The 16,297-nt window shown below is 42.0% G+C and overlaps 2 protein-coding genes across 3 annotated transcripts in view; one reads left to right on the forward strand and one right to left on the reverse strand.

The window, feature by feature from the left end:
• Positions 1-2,925, reverse strand: part of LRRC34 (leucine rich repeat containing 34) — a 23,988-nt gene extending 21,063 nt beyond the window's left edge. For both annotated transcript variants that reach the window (XM_008587265.1, XM_008587264.1), the window contains exon 1: positions 2,822-2,925. In XM_008587265.1, the coding sequence (XP_008585487.1) occupies positions 2,822-2,924 (103 nt within the window). In that variant the 5' untranslated portion in view covers position 2,925. The remainder of the gene's footprint in view (positions 1-2,821) is intronic.
• Positions 2,926-3,646: 721 nt separating this feature from the next.
• Positions 3,647-16,297, forward strand: part of LRRIQ4 (leucine-rich repeats and IQ motif containing 4) — a 23,668-nt gene continuing 11,017 nt past the window's right edge. The window contains exons 1-2 of the mRNA XM_008587266.1: positions 3,647-3,714; positions 9,918-10,979. Of these exons, the coding sequence (XP_008585488.1) occupies positions 9,957-10,979 (1,023 nt within the window). The 5' untranslated portion in view covers positions 3,647-3,714; positions 9,918-9,956. The remainder of the gene's footprint in view (positions 3,715-9,917; positions 10,980-16,297) is intronic.

Genomic DNA, 16,297 nt, shown 5'->3' on the forward strand with positions numbered 1-16,297 from the left:
CACAGGCTGGAAAGTGGTTGTCAAAAATAGAGCTAAAAGACAGCCAACAGAGAGGGAGAAAATATTTGCAAAATACACATCTGACAAAGGACTAATATATATATAGAGAATATATAATATATATATATATATATTATACCAGAATATATAATATATATATATATATATTATACCAGAATATATAATATATATATATATATATTATACCAGAATATATAATATATATATATATATATTATACCAGAATATATAATATATATATATATATATTATACCAGAATATATAATATATATATATATATATTATACCAGAATATATAATATATATATATATATATTATACCAGAATATATAATATATATATATATATATATATAGAGAATATATAATATATATATATATATATTATACCAGAATATATAATATATATATATATATACCAGAATATATATACCAGAATATATAAAGAACTCAAACGACTTTACAAGAAAAAAACAAGCAACCCAATCAAAAAATGGGCAAAAGAGCTAAGCAGGCATTTCTCTAAAGAAGATATGCAAATGGCCAACAGTCATATGAAAAAATGCTCAACATCACTCAGCATCCGGGAAATGCAAATCAAAACCACACTGAGATACCATCTCACCCCAGTTAGGATGGCAAAAATCCAAAAGACGCTGAAAGATAAATGCTGGCGTGGCTGCAGAGAAAAAGGAACTCTCTTACATTGTTGGTGGGAATGCACAATGGTGCAACCCCTATGGAAAATGGTTTGGAGGTTCCTCAAACAGCTGAAGATAGAGCTACCATACGATCCAGCTATCCCACTACTGGGAATATACCCAAAGGAATGGAAAACATCAAGTCGAAGGTATACCTGTTTCCCAATGTTCATTGCAGCACTCTTCACAATAGCCAAGAGCTGGAATCAACCCAAATGTCCATCATCGGATGAGTGGATACAGAAAATGTGGTATATCTACACAATGGAATACTACTCAGCTATAAAAATGAAGGAAATACTCCCATTTGCAACAACATGGATGGACCTTGAAAGAATAATACTGAGTGAAACGAGTCAGGCAGAGAAAAAGAAATACCACATGTTCTCACTTATTGGTGGGAGCTAAAAAAAAATAAAAACAAAAAACAAATCAATTCACTCACATACACACACACACACACACACACACAAAAAAAAAAACGAGGGGGGTGGGGTGGGGAAGAAGATATAACATCTATACTTCCATGAAGTTGTTACAACAAGCAAACGGAAAGGACATTCTTGGGGGGGAGGGGAGAGAGGGAGGAGGGAGGGAGGTGTCGGTGATGGGACATAATAATCATATACAGTGTATATTGACAAAATAAAATAAATAAATAAATAAATTCTTCCTCTGGGGGAAAAAAAAAAAAAAGACATTTAAAGCAATCAGGTGTACACAGATTCTTCAAATTGTTGAGCTTGAAAGGAAAGGATAAGAATGCTGCATTTCCCAGATTTATGTGACCATGGCTCACTTGGAATGTAATCTAGAAAATGGTGCTTTAATGTCCTCACAGGGAAACAAAGCAAGTAGATTCCAAACAGAGGTTGGAGTTGGGCTCACACTGGGCTTTTCTCCCTTCTGGCTACTACCTTCCTTGGTATTAAAAAGAGGAAAAGGATTACCCTGAGAATCAGTGCTGGCCACACCATACCCAGGACACAGAAATGTGTCAGACTTAAACTCGTTTTTGTGAAGACATAAAGGAATCTTAGGTCACAAGCTAAATATAACTAGAGAAAGCTACAAGAATATTCTTAATTAGCTAGACATAAATTTAAAGTATTTAAAAGTTTCTGCTATATTTTTCTACTACCCTATGATTTAAATTTTACCTTTGTTTTGTACATCAGGATTTATGGCACCAGTAACTTATTTCCTATACTGTAATCATATTAAGAAAAAAATAATAAATCAGTCTTCAAATTGTAAAGCAAAAACTAGGGCATTACCCAGCTACCCAGGAAAATGTCAACAATCTAATCCAAATTTCGTTTTTATCCACGCCTCTGGCAGCACGTTTTAAAATTCTAGAGAAAGGGCTTATTTCGGAGGCGGTTCCCTCCAAAATATGCTCTTCTATACTGTAACAGCCACATACTGGGAAATCCAAGGGTTGAGAGTGAGTCAGACTCGGGTGCTTACCCAGAATCTGCACGTACGTGTAACTTTGAGCAAGTTACTTAAATTCTCTGAGCTTAAATTTCCTTATGCTAAAAGCACAGCATAACAATGCGCACCTCCCGGGAGGAGTGAGCATTAAGTGAGACTCCTAGCACGATTCCATATTCACAGACACACACTTTAAAACAAGCATCTAAAAGTGAAATGGGGTGAGGGTGGGATGCTGTTCAGGCTATACTTAATTTGCAAGAGATAATTCATGGGCGCAGAAATACATAAAACGAAGGGGCCACAGGTGCAAAGTCAGAACGGTCTCATGACCTTCTTGCCCACCTGAGGGCTGCTCTCTGGGACTTCCACAAAAAGGGATCGAGCAGAAGAGCCCCCAGACATACCTTCCCCGGGACCGTAAGAGCGAAGCCACAGACACACCTCCACCCGGGCAACCTGTCACACGAAGGGGGACCCGCGCGGCGGCCTAGGGCTCCTCGCCCGCCCGCGTTTGGGGGCGCCTCAACGCTGTGGCCACAGCTGGGGTTCCCAGGGGCACCTCCCGCCGCGCCGCCTCGGCCGGCAGCCTGCTCGGAGGTCTCGCCCCTCGACTGTTTCGTCCGGACCAGGCCGGCGCCGAAGGGCACCCTACTTCTTACCGCCCTTGTCCTCCCAGGACGAGGCCGGAGTAGTGGCCGGCATGGGGGCGTGAGGCGGCGGCCAGTCCGGGGTGGTGGCCGTCTCCTCCGAGCTCCTCCACATGCTCCTCTCGCCCCGCGGGCCGCAGCGGCGGCGCTGCCATGGCGACCGCGCGCACACGGAACCTGGGCGGGGGCGTGCGGGAGCGAAGAGAGGGCGGAGCGACGGCGCAGACTCCGAGCGCCGGTCCTGCCCGCAGTGCGATCCCCGGCCACGCCCCTCAGGGGCCCGAGGCCGGACTGCGCAGGCGTTGGCCGCGCGTTTCTGAGGAGGCTTCACCGTCAGCCCGCCCTGCGTTAGAGGCGTACTGAAGGAGGACACCCCGGTTCCTCTGCAGGGAGGAGTCCCGAGGTTTGGGGGCTCGGCAGCTGGGCTAGCTCTTTGTCTCTACAAAGAGGATTATGACACAGTTCTCTCCCCGAGAGTGTGCACAGGCTTTCGGAAGCCAAGCGCAGAAGCAGATGGTAGCACCAGCACGTGTTAAGGGCGTGGGGCTATGGCAGCATAAAGGGTTTGTGGAGGGGCGGGGCCATCACGAAGGGCTTCTTGGAGGAGGTGACATCAGGACTGCTCCGGAGTGAGCCTGCCAGAGGGCGGAACCGCTCGCTGTGTGCTGGAGACGCGCGGATACTTTGGTGTACCTAGATCACTACAGAGAGTGAGAAGGCAGGCAGGGCCAGATCCACATGGAGCCCTGTGCGTCTCCTGAGGAGCACAGCTGCTATGGGGCAGGGCGCTGGGAGCCCTCAACCGGGTCTGAAGCAGCTGCAGCCCGGGAGAGACAGTAAGACGTCGGCTAAAGCTGGAGTCGGGGGAATGGAAAGGAGGGGACAGAACCGAGCGATATTACAGGGTAAGTAATATGGTCAGGATTTGGTACGTGGAAGTGGAAGGTTTGGAGGTTGCCATAGACAAAAGAGAAAGAGATGGAGGACTCTGGAGCCAGCCAGAGATTCCTTGCGGGTGAGAAGGTAGTGCAAGACCCTCAAGTTGAAACCAGGCCGCTTATGAACAATGTTAAAAGGTGAAAAACAAAACGACGTCGTCGTCGTCATTGTCCTCCTCCTCCTGTCCCCCCCCCCCAAACTACTCAATTACTCCCTCATACTAGGCAATTCTAGACCAGCGCTCCACTGCCATGAAATTGTGAACATGGGCCGGCCCATGGCTCACTCGGGAGAGTGCGGCGCTGGTAGCTCCGAGGCCGCCAGTTCAGATCCTATATAGGGATGGCCGATTAGCTCACTGGCTGAGCGCGGTGCGGACAACACCGTGCCGAGGGTTGTGATCCCCTTACCGCTCAGAAAAAAAAATTGTGAACATGTCATTTCTCCAGGTTAAACTTGATGATAAAAAGAAAACAATGTCTTCATTTATCCCGTGTGCTCCCAACAAAGTTGAGAGGCGACTTGGAATACTAAAGCAAGCATGAGTCCAGGTTCTATTCCACGTCTGCCCTTCCCTATCCCTTCCTGAAAGTATTTTGAATGAGGAGATAGATTAAAGTAAAGAGAGGCTGAGGATGCCCCTCCATGGGAAGGGAGGGATACTCTTCTAAGAGAACTGCAGAATCAGACTTAGTTCTGAAGAGTGACTAATAAGCAGGGTCAGAATAGAATAAACAGAAAGAGCTGCTTTAACCAGACAGAGCACCTACAGCACTGTTCTCCCTGTCTGACTTAGCAAAACAAAAAGTATTTACACAGACCTACAGCTTGCAATACCAAAATGCATATCAAACTGGATGATCAAAAAGACACTGACCACATGTACAACTAATTTCCACCAGGATATTTCTCATTCACCCCCACCCCCACCGCACCACACCTGGTCCCCAGATTGTGGGGTGGGAGATGTTGCTGAGCTGGCTTCTAGGAAACTTGAGTAGGTTCACTGAGTGCTTATATGCCACGATCCCAGGGTGGAGGTCTAACTTGAATCTGAGCTTTCTAGAAGGCAGAGCAGAAGAGAATACATGAGGGTATGTAGTCCCTATGCTCCAAAAGAAGGCAGCATTTGCATTTCTCTTGTATCTTATGCTAGGAGGGTTTAGTACGTCTTTCTTTATGTAAGTAACTACAATGTCTTTGACTGTAGTATTGTAGAAGTATTGGATCAATCAAAAGATTGCTTCAGGGCCGAGCCCGTGGCGCACTCGGGAGAGTGCGGCACTGGGAGCGCAGCAGCGTTCCCACCACAGGTTCGGATCCTATATAGGGATGGCCCAGGCGTGGCCAATCTCAAAAAAGACAAAAAAAAATTGTTTCATTTGTTTTAACTCTGTTTAATAAGCCAAAAGCATTGTGTTTATAATTTAAGGAAGTCATTTCTCCAGGAAACACAGGTAATATGGTCTAAGTATGTTTTCTGATCATTTGGAGATAGAACTAAGAGTATCTAGGGGAATTGATATTTAATATATCTACTCACTATTTTTCCCAACTATCAGATGGCTCAACATAGTTGTTAGAAGGTCCTGGAACAGGGTAAATTCTTGGTTGAATTTTCTGACAAGTATCTGAAGTGCTGGCTTCTGTTATTCAGGCATGCATGTTGCTTAGGTGTTGAATATGCAGGTGACAAAATTGGTGTTCTGTAATTTAAAAATGTTTTGGCCCACGGATAAAAGAAAAGTGAGTAGTATGAAAAGTTTACATTCTTATTTTCTGATGAGATCAGAAGGTATGGTAGTGGAATAGTGCCTAAAACCTTCTTGCTCATTATGCAAGATAACAGTTTGAAAGAACAAATTCTTTAAAAATAAATAAGGTATTGCCTATAATTCATTCAAACTACAATTCTGTAGTTTGGTGGTGTGGGTGGGGAAAGAAGATTGGAAAGATTTTTGGAAATGGATACAATGCCACTTTTGAGTGTATTTAAAGAAAACAAGTCCTGAGAAGCTATTTTGGATCAATAATTTAGAGACAGTGGTGATGGTGAGACACTGCTCAGCACAAGGGCTAACAATTATGGCAAAGGGTGTTCTGCTAGGGCCTTTTTCACCTTAAGGTGGTTGATCAGAGGTTTTCAAAAGAACAGGGTTACTGGATCCCAACTTAGAACTCTAGGAACCTTTCAGAGCTCATTATAAGATTATAGATTTATTTTTTCTCCTATCATTTCTCTTAAGGAAAAAACAGATCAGGGATATCAATATCCCAGGATCTGCCTTTATTATTGGCTGAGCCTTTGAGAGTCCCTCCATCCCCTGCTGAAGATCTAAGTTGCTTGCTTATAAAAACATTTCCACTCAAGTTTGAAGTTCATATGGAACTTCATCTCAGTATTACTTAGAGCAGACAAATTTTTCAAGGGATGTTATAGTTTCCCAGAAGTTTTTTTCAAAGCAAAGTGTATCTGTTACTGTAGAGAGGCAAAATTTTACCTCTCCCCTCTTAGGGTCCTTGGCTGGGCCTGAGAATTAAATTAACATAAAATAGATTAGCAGGAGAAAAGCATAAAATTTAATGGGTTTTTTTGTCTTTTTTTTTTTTTTTACTGACCGGTAACAGGATCACAACCCTCAGTGTCGCGCCCGTACCGGGGACCGGCAACGGGATCGCAACCGGTCTCCACATGGGATCCGAACCCTCGGCAGGAGCGCCGCCACACTCCCAAGTGGCTCACTCTCCAGTGCGCCACCGGGCCGGCCCTAAAATTTAATGTTTTACATGACATGGGTGCCCTCATAGAGAAATGAAGACCCAAAGAAGTGGCAAAACCTAAATAAAGACTTTTATATTAGGTTGAACAAAGAGAAGCAATTGTGGATAAGTAAATTATGCAGGGGGGCTAAAGGAAGATAGGAATTACTTTTAACAAGATCTGTTTGTACAGAATTTTCTCAGCTATGACTCCCTGTTGGAGAATGTTTCCTTTCTCCTGGTACAAGGAGGGCATTTCACATGGGAGTTTTTATCTCCTATTTTCAGGGGAAAAGGGAAGATTAGAGTGCCCTTCTTGTATCTGCTGCTTTTCAAGTGCCTTTAGCTCAAAGTAATCTCACACCAAAGTGGCATATTTTGGAGTGCCATATCTGGCCACTCTTCATTATCATTACATGATTCTCTAGTCCTAGGTCAATTAAGGCTACTTTTAGCTTGTCTGTGTGACCTATTGGTGGTTAGAGGGAAAAGATCACCTGAATGAAGTTTTAAGCAAAATCTTGAAATTATTTTAACTAGCAATGATTATTTATGCTATCAGAGAAAATCAGACACCATATTAACCTCAGGACCCTAGACTTACCCATCCAATTTGTGCATAATCAGACTTAGAAACAAAAGTCTCAATACTCACTGTAAATTTGGAAGAGTCAATCAGCTTCCTAAATGGTTTTCTCAGGCATTAGATTTATACAAAGAAGGGCTAATTATTAAACTATCCAATAATGGCTCCTTGAAACAAAGATGCAACAGTCAATCCATTTAGAAACCACCCCACAGTAATATTGGACTGTAGTCAGTTAATTTAACAAGCAGGTCTTATTATGGAGCAAGATGAAGGTTAGGAAAAATGAGTTATTTCATGTGTCTAGATGACCAGACACATTCATGTTAACTCTAATCAGAGTAGCTGGTCCACACAAATTTCCCCCAGGTGACTCTTGGAAGGCTGCAAAAGAAAATCAAGCCTGAAATCTCACACCCAAAGAGAATAATTCTAATAAAAGGCTTCTTGTGAACAAACGATGTTAAAAATCTAAGTGAAGTTAGGTCAAATTCTCAGCTCTACTCCCACTTCCTACGGTATTCCGAGAAAAGCCCTTTTAGTTATTTAGTTTCTTTATCTGTAAAACAGGGATAATAGTGGTGCCTCCTTCATAGAGTTGTGAGAATTAAAGAGGTTAATTTAAGTAAAGCCAAGAGCACATAAAAAGTGTTCTGTATTTTTATTTATATCATCTCCTCAGTCAAGATGCTTTGGGGCCGAGCCCGTGGGTTCGGATCCTATATAGGGATGACCGGTGCGCTCACAGCGTTCACTGGCTGAGCGCGGTGTGGCCGGTCTCAAAAAGGACCAAAAAAAGATGCTTTGGATAGTATAGGAGCCTTCAGCATTTCCAGACCTTTGTATTTAGGAAACTGAAGATTTTATCCTATAGAACTGAACACTATTAGGGGCCGAGCCCGTGACACACTCGGGAGAGTGCAGTGCTGGGAGCACAGCAGCGCTCCCGCCGCGGGTTCGGATCCTATATAGGGATGGCCAGTGCGCTCACTGGCTGAGCAGTGCGGCCAGTCTCAAAAAGGCCAAAAAAAAAAAAGAACTGAACAATATTAGATTAGTTTAATCTTCCCAATGACTAAATTACAAAAATGTTGGAGAAAGCTAGCTGTAGACATAATTTAAACAATGCTAAATATTTTCCTTTCTTTAAATAACGGAAGACAATATTGCCCTAGAGCTCTTTTTGAGGCTAGTTTTATACTACCGAGGATCTGAGCCACATCCTGTTGTGCTGAAAGAAGCAGTAATAGTACATGGGGCTGGAAATGTACCCCTTTCATCTCAAGAATGGGTTTCTGTGATGGATGAGAGATCCAAGAACTCCATCAGGCAAGCCTCCATCCTAGAAAGGAGGTCAGAGACGCTACAATCAACCTGGCCACCATCGTGGTCTTCTCTGCCTCCCCCCTTAGACTTTGGGTGTGTGTGTGTGTGTTAAAGACTTAGTCTTCAGTAAACCATATCAACGTCTTGGATTTATAAGATAAATCTACTAGTATAAGAACTGATTTTGTTCTTATTATTCAAGATTATCTTTAGGTCCTTTGCATTGTCATATAAATTTTAGTATCAGTTTGTCAATTTCTACCAAAAAAAGGGAAAAAAAAGTTTGCTGAGATTTTGACTACTGATATCTTAACATCATTGAGTATTTTAATCCATGGGCATGACTTATCTCCCCACTTATTTAGGACTTTAATTTGTTTCTGGTTGCAGCTTTAGTTCATTTCAATTTACTGTAATTTCAAATGTCTTGCTTAAGGATTTAAGCCCCTTTCCCCAGCCAGGTTTAGGTATCTAAGACCGTGAGAGTACAGGTTAACTCTCTGCTTTTTGGTCCAGCCTGAAACTTTCCTTAAGGCCACATAGCCAAAGTCAAATAGGGATAATTGGCCAGAGGAGATAACTGACTCTGCACTTGAGGCTACTCCAAATTCTAATCCACCATGCCTAACGTACATATGGTTGTTAAAAGATTTGGCTGGGATGGCCAGTTACCTCACTTGGTTAGAACACAGTGTTATAACACCAAGGTCAAGGGTTCAGATCCTTACACCAGCCAGCTGCCAATCAATCAATAAAAGTTTGGCTGTTTTCTCCTTGTCCCAGTTCTTTTGGCTATGCCTATGGAAGACTTGCTTCTCTGCCTGCCAGTCCCCAAACTTGAAAATGCCATCAGACATGAAAGGGCCCTCTCACCAGTCTTAACTTATCTAGAAAAGCCTGGTCCATCTCTAGACTTTAGGTTTTTTAGCCTTCTTGGCGTCTACAACTCTCTGGTGGCTTTTAGGAAAAATATCATATTTTAAAATATGATTTTTTCCCCTACTGTTTTCTCCGTGTTGTGGTAAAAGCAATGATTATTTTTTTCTTTTTTTTTGACTGGTAAGGGGATCACAACCCTCAGCACGTTGTGGTCCACACCACGCTCAGCCAGTGAGCGCACCGGCCCTCCCTATACAGGACCTGAACCCGTGGCCTCGGCGCTACCAGCGCCGCACTCTCCCAAGTGAGTCACGGGGCTGGCCCAAAAGCAATGATCTTTTGCCACCTCCTATGTCCAACCTGGAAACAAAGTCAAAGTAGGCATTTTTAAAAACTGAAATTAGACAATCTTTTTTTCATGTGAATCAATCTGTTAGGAGAAAAAGGAGCCTACACTTTAATTTCTTTCCTAACATGAAACACAAAAACCTAAATTTTGTGTTGCATCATAATTTCAAATACTAAATTTAATCAAGTAGATTTTAATTTTATCATTCTTAAGGATAGCAAGTTCAGTGGCAGGTAAATTCTGTTTTTTTTCCCCCTTTCTTTTCACAGTATTTCAGATTTTGAATATTTGAAATTTCCTTCATAATAATGTCAAAGGACATAATAAAAGCAGAAGAACATTCACGTAAAATTCATCAGAGGAATGCTCCACAGCAGATCACTGATAGAATATTTTTCATTGATGCTTCTAATCAGAGCTTGACTGCCATTCCATTGGAGATCTTAGCATTAAAAGAGTTAGAAGAAGTGCATTTAGAAAATAACCAAATTGAAGAAATTCCCCCGGGTATTCAGCATTTAAAGAACGTCAGGATTCTCTATCTGAACAAAAACCACCTGAGTAGCCTGTGCCCAGAGCTGGGGACGCTGAGCAGCCTGGAGGGTCTGGACCTGAGCTACAACCCCATCCTCTCCTCCTCGCTGTCTGTCATCAGCTGCCTCCGCACCCTGCGCCAGCTGCGGCTCTACCACCTTGACCTGAACGAGATTCCCGTCGTGATCTGTAAAAGCCTTCACCATCTCGAGCTGCTCGGACTGGCTGAAAACCACCTGAAATTTCTGCCCAAGGAAATAGTGAACCAGACCAAACTGAGGGAGATCTACCTGAAGCAAAACCAATTTGAAGTTTTCCCTCAGGAGCTCTGTGTTCTCTACAACTTGGAAATAATTGACCTGGATGAGAACAAACTCAATGCCATTCCAGAAGAGATTGGGAATCTGACGATGCTGCAGAAGTTCTATGTGGCTTCTAACAATCTGCCCTTTCTGCCGGAGTCGCTGTGCCAGTGTAGCAAAATGTCTGTGATGGATTTATCCCACAACCTCCTCTGCTCCATCCCGAAGAGGCTGGCCGAGCTCACAGAGATGACGGAAATCGGGCTGAGCGGAAACCGCCTGGAGAAGGTGCCGCGCTTCATCTGCAGGTGGCCCTCGCTGCACCTGCTCTACCTGGGCAACACCGGCCTGCGGGGGCTGCGGCGCTCCTTCCGGCGGCTGGGCAACTTGCGCTTCCTGGACCTCAGCCAGAACCACCTGGACCGCTTTCCGTCGCAGCTCTGTGCGCTGAGGAACCTGGAAGTCCTGGCGCTGGATGACAATGAGATAAGGCAGGTACTGATTCCCTTCCTGGCTGTCACTATGCTCTTATCAAGGGCCCTTTCTGCCCTAAATTGGTGTGGTTCTGTGTCTAAACAGAAAACCTGAACCGACTTCATGGGAGAAAATCTAGGGTTACCAAAAATATCCAACAAGGTGGTACTTTATATTACTTTATTTCCCCCTAAGTAGCAATAGTAGTCATAAATCGTAGCTAATGTTTATTTAGAACATGTATGTGCCAGTCATTGCACTAAGTGTTTTACCTGGATTATCTCACTTAATCCTCACAATGACTTTTTGTCATCTATGACATATGAGAAAAATGAGAGACAGGGAGCTTAATCAACTTGTCCAAGGCTACACAGCCTGTAAGTGATAGAGCCAGGATTCGGGCCCAGAACTGCTGGGCTCCAGGGTCTGTATTATTAACAAACACCACCTCTTGTCAGGGTTTCCTTAATTTAAATAGCAGATTTTTCTGACACACGCATCCTTTAGTGTTCCAGTCATACGAAACTGCAAAAACAGATTTGTCCCTAGAGAAATTGTTTCACGTGTGTGCAGGGTGGCATGTTCAAAAATGGTCATTTTAGCATTGTTGATAACCATGAAGTATGGGAGACAATCTAAATGTCAGTCAGTAGGAAGTGGGCAATAAACTGTGGTATATTCATAAAAAGGAATACTGTACAATAATTTAAGTGAGCTGGAACTATATGTACCGATGTGGGTAGATTTCAAAGTTGTGATGTTCATTAAAAAGACAGATACCAAGTTGCAGAAATTTATATCATTTATAATTTTTTAAATCACACAAAACTATATATATATTATATATATATACACACACATGAAACACATACTTCATGGATATTTATATATGTAATAAAAGTATAAAAAATATGGATTGGAAGAAAACTCACTAAATTCCTGATGGTGGCTGCCTCTGGGAAGAGGGAAGAAGGAGATCAATGAAATGGGGCAAGGACCATAGGAGAACTCAACTTTAATTATAGTATTTCATCTTGTTTATTAACAGATTTGGGCAGTGGGCATGGATGTGTTTATGTTTCTTTATTATTTTTTAATATTTGAAAATTTTAAAAAATGGAGTTGCTGTTAAAAACAAAGAACCAGCTGTAGAGGGAGAAAAAAGGGACATTTGGCAATCAACAACTGTAAGCAAATAATAGGTCTGCTTTTTCTGGCCACAGACACCAATCATGTGTTCACCATACATTATGAAAGTTTGGGGCCTTAAAGGTTTTTTTAATCTTTAATTTGATTTTCAATGTCTAGAACTTTTTTTTTTTTTCTCTCACGTTGCTTTGGGGTTTTAAAACTGCCTTTTGGGAAGTAAACTTTTGATGGTAATTTGAAGATTTAGGAAGAGAACCTAGGACTTAATCTACTGAGGTAGCAACCCACCTTAAAGGATTTTCAGGGTCCCATGAGAGCCCATCCCCTCAACTATTCCAGCGCTGATGTAAGAAATTCCTTTTAGTAGAAAAAGTTTTTTCATTCCACAGTTGGAGAGAAAGACTCAAAATATAAAATACACTTGGGAAGGATAACATGCTGACTAATTCCTGAATCCTGAATGATACCTAATCCTTTCCTGAGAGCAATTCTAAGAGATGAGAGGAGCAATACACACAGATTGCTTGGTAACAAAGATAAACCTCATCTACTATCAAGTTTTACCACAAGTCAACCTGCACTGAAATGTAGACATGTTAAATATTATATTGATTGTGAAAATCTCTATTTACCATTGCTATTCTTCAGTTATTCTTATAGTATTTTTTTGTGCTTTTGCCCTCCCTTCTCAATTTTCTCTGAAACTTCCCAATGTATCTTTCTCCTTAATGACACATGGAATTTAATGTTTCTTACCTTTTCCATTCCAAAAACTCAAGTGATAGGTTTCTGGCTCTTGAAGCCTAGACAGTAGCTACTTCTTGCCTAGGTGGATGCAAAAATAGCTGACTTTCAATGTGTACCTAGTTGGATTTTACATTTCTTTAAAAAATTTTTTTATTGTTATTTTCTGGTTTTAATTTTTTTTCACTGTATGTGTTTATGGAGTACCGTTTATTCTTCCACTGCATATCATATAATGATCTAATCAGAATAATTAGCATATCTATCACCTAAACATTTATAATTTCTTTGTGGTTACAACATTCAAGATCCTCTTTTCTGGCTATCTTGAAATACACAATATAATATTATTAGCTATTGTCATCCTTGAACACCAGAACTTACTCTTCCTATTTAACTGTAATTTTGTAACTTCATACCAGTCTACCAACCTTTCCCTGGGCACCCCTGCCCCCCAACATACTTCCCTTCCTCTGGTAACCACTATTCTATTCTCTATTTCTTTTTTTTCCCTCTTTTAAGTTGACCCATGGTAATTATATATATTTATGGAGTATAATATGATATTTAGGTACATTCATATTATGTGCAATGATAATATCAGGGTGCTTAGCATATCCATCACCTCAAACATTTGTCACTTCTCTGTTCTCTGTGTTAGGAACATTCGACATCATCCTGACTAGCTATGCAAAGATACACGGCACTTTGTTGTTAACTGTAGTCTCCCTATATTACTGTAGAACTCTAGATCCCATTCTTCCTCTCTCTCTAATATTTTGTATCCACTGACCACCCTCTCCCCATCCTCCTCTTCCCTTTCCCCCTCCAGTCTCTAGTAACCACTCTTCCCCTCTCTACTTCTATAAGATCAACTTTTTTAGCTCCCACACATGAGTGAGAACATGTGGTATTTCTCTCTCTGTGCCTGGCTTACTTTACTTAACATAATTTTCTCCAAGCTCATCTATGTTGCAGCAAATGGCAGAATTTCATTCTTTTTTATGGCTGAGTAGTATTCCACTGTGTATGTATACCACATTTTCCTTATCCAATCATCTGTGGAAGTACATTTAGGTTGGTTCCAACTCATGACGATTGTGACTAGAGCTGTGATAAACATGGAGTGCAGGTGTCCCTTCAACTTGTTGATTTCCATTCCTTTGGATATATACCCAGTAGTGGGATTGCTGGGTCATATGGTAGTTCTACCTATACTTGTTTCAGGAATGTCCATACTGTTTTTTTTTTTTTTTTTTGTCTTTTGTCTTTTTCCGTGTCCAGCAACGGATCGCAACCCTCAGTGTTGCCCCCGTACCGGACCGGGGACCGGCAACGGGATCGCAAACCTCGGTGTTGCTCCCGCGCCTCGCTCAGCCAGTGAGCGGGAACCGGTCTGTATGTGGGATCCGAACCCTCAGGCGGGAGCGCCGCCGCGCTTCCCAAGCGGCGCACTTATCCAGTGCGCCACCGGGCTGGCCCCTCATACTGTTTTAATTTACATTCCCACCAACAATGTATAAGAGTTCCCCTTTCTCCACATCCTCACCAGCATTTGTTATTTTCTATCTCTTTGGGAATAGCCATTCTAACTGGGGTGGGACGATACCTCATTGTGGTTTTGATTTGCATTTCTCTGATGATTAGCAACATTGAGCATTTTTTCATGTGCCTGTTGGCCACTTGTATGTCATCTTTTGAAAAGTACCTATTCAGTTCCTTGGCCCATTTTTAATTGGATTATTCATTTTTTTTACTATTCAGTTGTTCGAGTTCTTTGTATATTCTGGATATTAATCCCTTGTTGGGTGCATTGTTTGCAAATATTTTCTCCCACTCTGCAGGTTGTCTTTTCACTCTGTTGATTGTTTCCTTTGCTGTGCAGAAGCTTTTTAATTTGATACAATCCCATTTGTTAATTTTTGCCTTGTGTTTCAGAAGCATTATTCATAAAGTCTTTGCCTAGACTTACGTCCTGAAGTGTTTCCCTATGTTTTCTTCTAGAAGTTTCATAGTTTCGGGTCTTCTATTTAAGTCTTTAATCCCTTTTGAGTTGATTTTGGTATTTGGTGGGTGATAGGGGTCTAGTTTCATTCTTCTGCATGTGGATCTTCAATTTTCCCAGCACCATTTATTGAACAGACTGTCCTTTCCTCAGTGTATGTTTTTGGCTCCTTTGTCAAAAAATCTGTTGACTTTGTCCTGTGACAGGATCTCTGGGCCTCTGTGGTGAGGATAGGGATTGGTGTGGGTCCTCAGCCTTCTTTTCTGTTGCAAGGGAAAATTCTTCCTGAGCTGATGCCAGTGTTAAAGACATGGCAGCTGAGGCTGTCTCCTCTCTATGCATCCATGCTGGGCTTTTGTGCTCCACAGGGACCACAACAGTCTCTTGCTGTACTCCTGCGGTCTCCCACAGATGCTCTTTTCAATGTTTAGCTGTCTGTTCATTGTTCTGGTCCTTTTCTGTGGGAGGAATGCACCCTGGGTACCTCTAGTCCACCATCTTGCCCCACCTCTGCATAGTACATTTCTATTAAAGGAAAAAACCAAGACAATATACCTAACCTCAAAATGACTGTAGCAAAATTATAGTGTCAGGGGGCCGGCCCGGTGGTGCACTGCTATAGTGCGCCGCTTGGGAAGCGCAGTGACGCTTCTGCCGAGGGTTCGGATCCCACATGCAGACCGGTTCCCGCTCACTGGCTGAGTGAGGCCCGGGAGCAACACCGAGGGTTGCAATCCTGTTGCCGGTCCCGGTCCGGTACGGGGGCGACACTGAGGGTTGCGATCCGTTGCCGGACACAGAAAAAGGAAAAAAAAAAAAAATTATAGTGTCAGCAATAATTGTCCTCATTTGATGCTCTGCAGATTTTCTATACATTCAGATTTATTCCCATTATGCTTTAATATGACTATGATAAAACTAACTATTGGATCCTGAATATACCGAGAAAAAGCTCTGAACATGCAATGTGCTTTGAAAATGAAAAGCTAAACCTATGACTTAAGTAAACAGCAATAAGAATTAAATTACTGAGTTTTAATGAAATGACTAGATTGGAAAACCTTTTCCCATTGTGTTGGATAGAACTGAGTGCAGGTGCATTGTATTGAAAGGATCTATGTAGCTTATGAGGAATTTTGAAATAACCAAGAAGGAAAGCATCAGTTTCTCTGGAAATTGACTTGATCTGATTAAAAATATATAAGTAAATAAATAAATAAAACTGGAAGTATTTTGTAGCATTTTTAGGAAAATGAGGTCTCATCCTCCACAAAAGAAAACAAAAATGTCTTATTTCAGGAGTGGAAAACTTTTATTACAAATAGGTTATCCTATAGAGGGCTTTGTTTTTTCTCAAACTGTGAGTCTCCTATTTTCTGATTATCTGTTTATTCCACCCATCTATATAGAGATTGGGGGGGGGGGGGGGGGGGCGGGGGGG

Source organism: Galeopterus variegatus, unplaced genomic scaffold, assembly GCF_000696425.1.
Source record: "Galeopterus variegatus unplaced genomic scaffold, G_variegatus-3.0.2 Scaffold4323, whole genome shotgun sequence".
NCBI classification, from domain to species: Eukaryota; Metazoa; Chordata; class Mammalia; order Dermoptera; family Cynocephalidae; genus Galeopterus; species Galeopterus variegatus.